Below are 1,698 nucleotides of genomic sequence, written 5' to 3' on the forward strand. Positions count from 1 at the left end.
CTGTCATATTCGCTTCACTTCGTGTCATTTTCTATTAGATACCAACAGGATATATTGAAGTAAAATTTAGTGACCTGAACAAAAAATGAAAACCAATAGCACATATCCAATGGGGTTGTTGTCATCATCTGTTTTTGTGTGGTTAAAACCAGATTCATTCATGTCACTGGGGAATAAATTGGCATCATGGTTCTCAACTATCATACATTTATGGACACCAATCTCTGTTAACCATAACAATACACAGTAAATTTTTGGTCAGCCTACAATGCACATTACATACAGCAATCTAACAGAGGACAAGTGAATTATGACCCTAACATCGAGACACCTAAAACCGACGCCTTTTCTTGGACTTTGTGCTCTTGGTTGGTTGTGGTCGTCAAATAAGGGCCAATGCCTCGTCACGTTTTTCATTCTGTTCATGATTGACCAACCACCATGTCAGGTCACGACGAAAGCCAGCAACTTCTTCCTCTGTGTAGGTAAGGGTCACACCAGGTTCCCATCTTCTCAGCCACATCATGCAGTGCACCCCACAATCCCTCCTGTGGACGCAACAATATCAGCACAGTTAGTTAACACATCTGACATGTGCATTTACCCCACAGAAATCGAATTTGACAAAACTGACAGGTTATTCTGCTGGGGAACTTCTGCAAATATCATGGGAGACATTGGCTTTTTCCCAACCAATCCTGGCTTGACCAAGTCCAGTATAATATTGAGCCTCTTCCTCTGCAACAACATTCAGGACCAACATAGAAAGTTTAATGATTTTCCAAGTTCAAAAACTAGGGTAAAGATAATGAGTTTTTTCTTACACAATCATCCACAGCCATTTCCACTGGGTCTTTGATGACAACCTTCTTCTTCTGCTTTCTGTCCTTGGTTCCGAAATGGTTCCTCATGGAGTCTATTACGTGGAAATCCAATGTGCTAGGCTGAATGGCAACGCAAAACCAGTGTTGGCCAACAAGAGCAGGACCAATTATGAAATCACATTCAGCTAAGTTGTAGCCAAGGAACTCAGGAAGAAAGAGCTTCTTATATTTTTGGGCTTTCTAGGTTGGATCATGTGCCATCATGTTCTGTATGACATGAAATTGTTAATCTATTAACAGAGAACAAGTCATTTCCAATTCAATTGCTGTCATTGGTATTTGCATTTGGAATTATGCAACCTCACCATGAAATCAACATCGAAAATGTGCCTCTTCCCTGGCCCCAACTCTGCCTTCATGTCCTCCATCACTGCCTTGCACAGCAAATTAAGCACCTATAGAACACAAGTGAAAACGTCATTCTGGTACAATAATCTCACCAAACATTATCAAACATAATCGTGGGTGCAGGGACAGAGCATTCTAAAATACCCTGTTATTTACTCTGTTCACTCCACCCAGGGAAAACAGTTGTTGTCGGTCTATATCTTCATCAAACATTTTGATGACAGTCCTGCAAACATTGTCAGATGTCAGTGACAGAAAGTATGGTGTTGGGGACATCAATACTTGTCATTCCCATGTATGTTATTATCATTTCCAATCCTATTGCTGTCATTTTCAGGGCACACTGTGTCATTTAAAAACAAAACACTAGCTACGGATATACTTACATATTCCCCTCTTCCTCTCCCTTGGGTCTACGGGATATTAAAGTGAAAAAGATGTCCCTTTCCTCCTTTGGCCTCTTCGT

The 1,698-nt window shown here is 40.8% G+C and overlaps 1 protein-coding gene across 1 annotated transcript; it reads right to left on the reverse strand.

Moving 5' to 3' along the window:
• Window positions 1-382: 382 nt before the first annotated feature.
• On the reverse strand, window positions 383-1,255 carry LOC114739694 (uncharacterized). The gene is made up of 4 exons (XM_028927770.1): window positions 1,190-1,255; window positions 825-1,091; window positions 635-738; window positions 383-548 (listed from the first exon to the last, which is right to left on the reverse strand). The coding sequence occupies exons 2-4, from the start codon at window positions 909-911 to the stop codon at window positions 383-385; spliced, it is 357 nt and encodes a 118-aa protein (XP_028783603.1). The 5' UTR covers window positions 912-1,091; window positions 1,190-1,255.
• Between the last annotated feature and the right edge of the window lie 443 nt (window positions 1,256-1,698).

Source organism: Neltuma alba, unplaced genomic scaffold (genome assembly GCF_004799145.2).
Source record: "Neltuma alba isolate B1F8T4 unplaced genomic scaffold, ASM479914v2 tig00002880_pilon, whole genome shotgun sequence".
NCBI classification, from domain to species: domain Eukaryota; kingdom Viridiplantae; phylum Streptophyta; class Magnoliopsida; order Fabales; family Fabaceae; genus Neltuma; species Neltuma alba.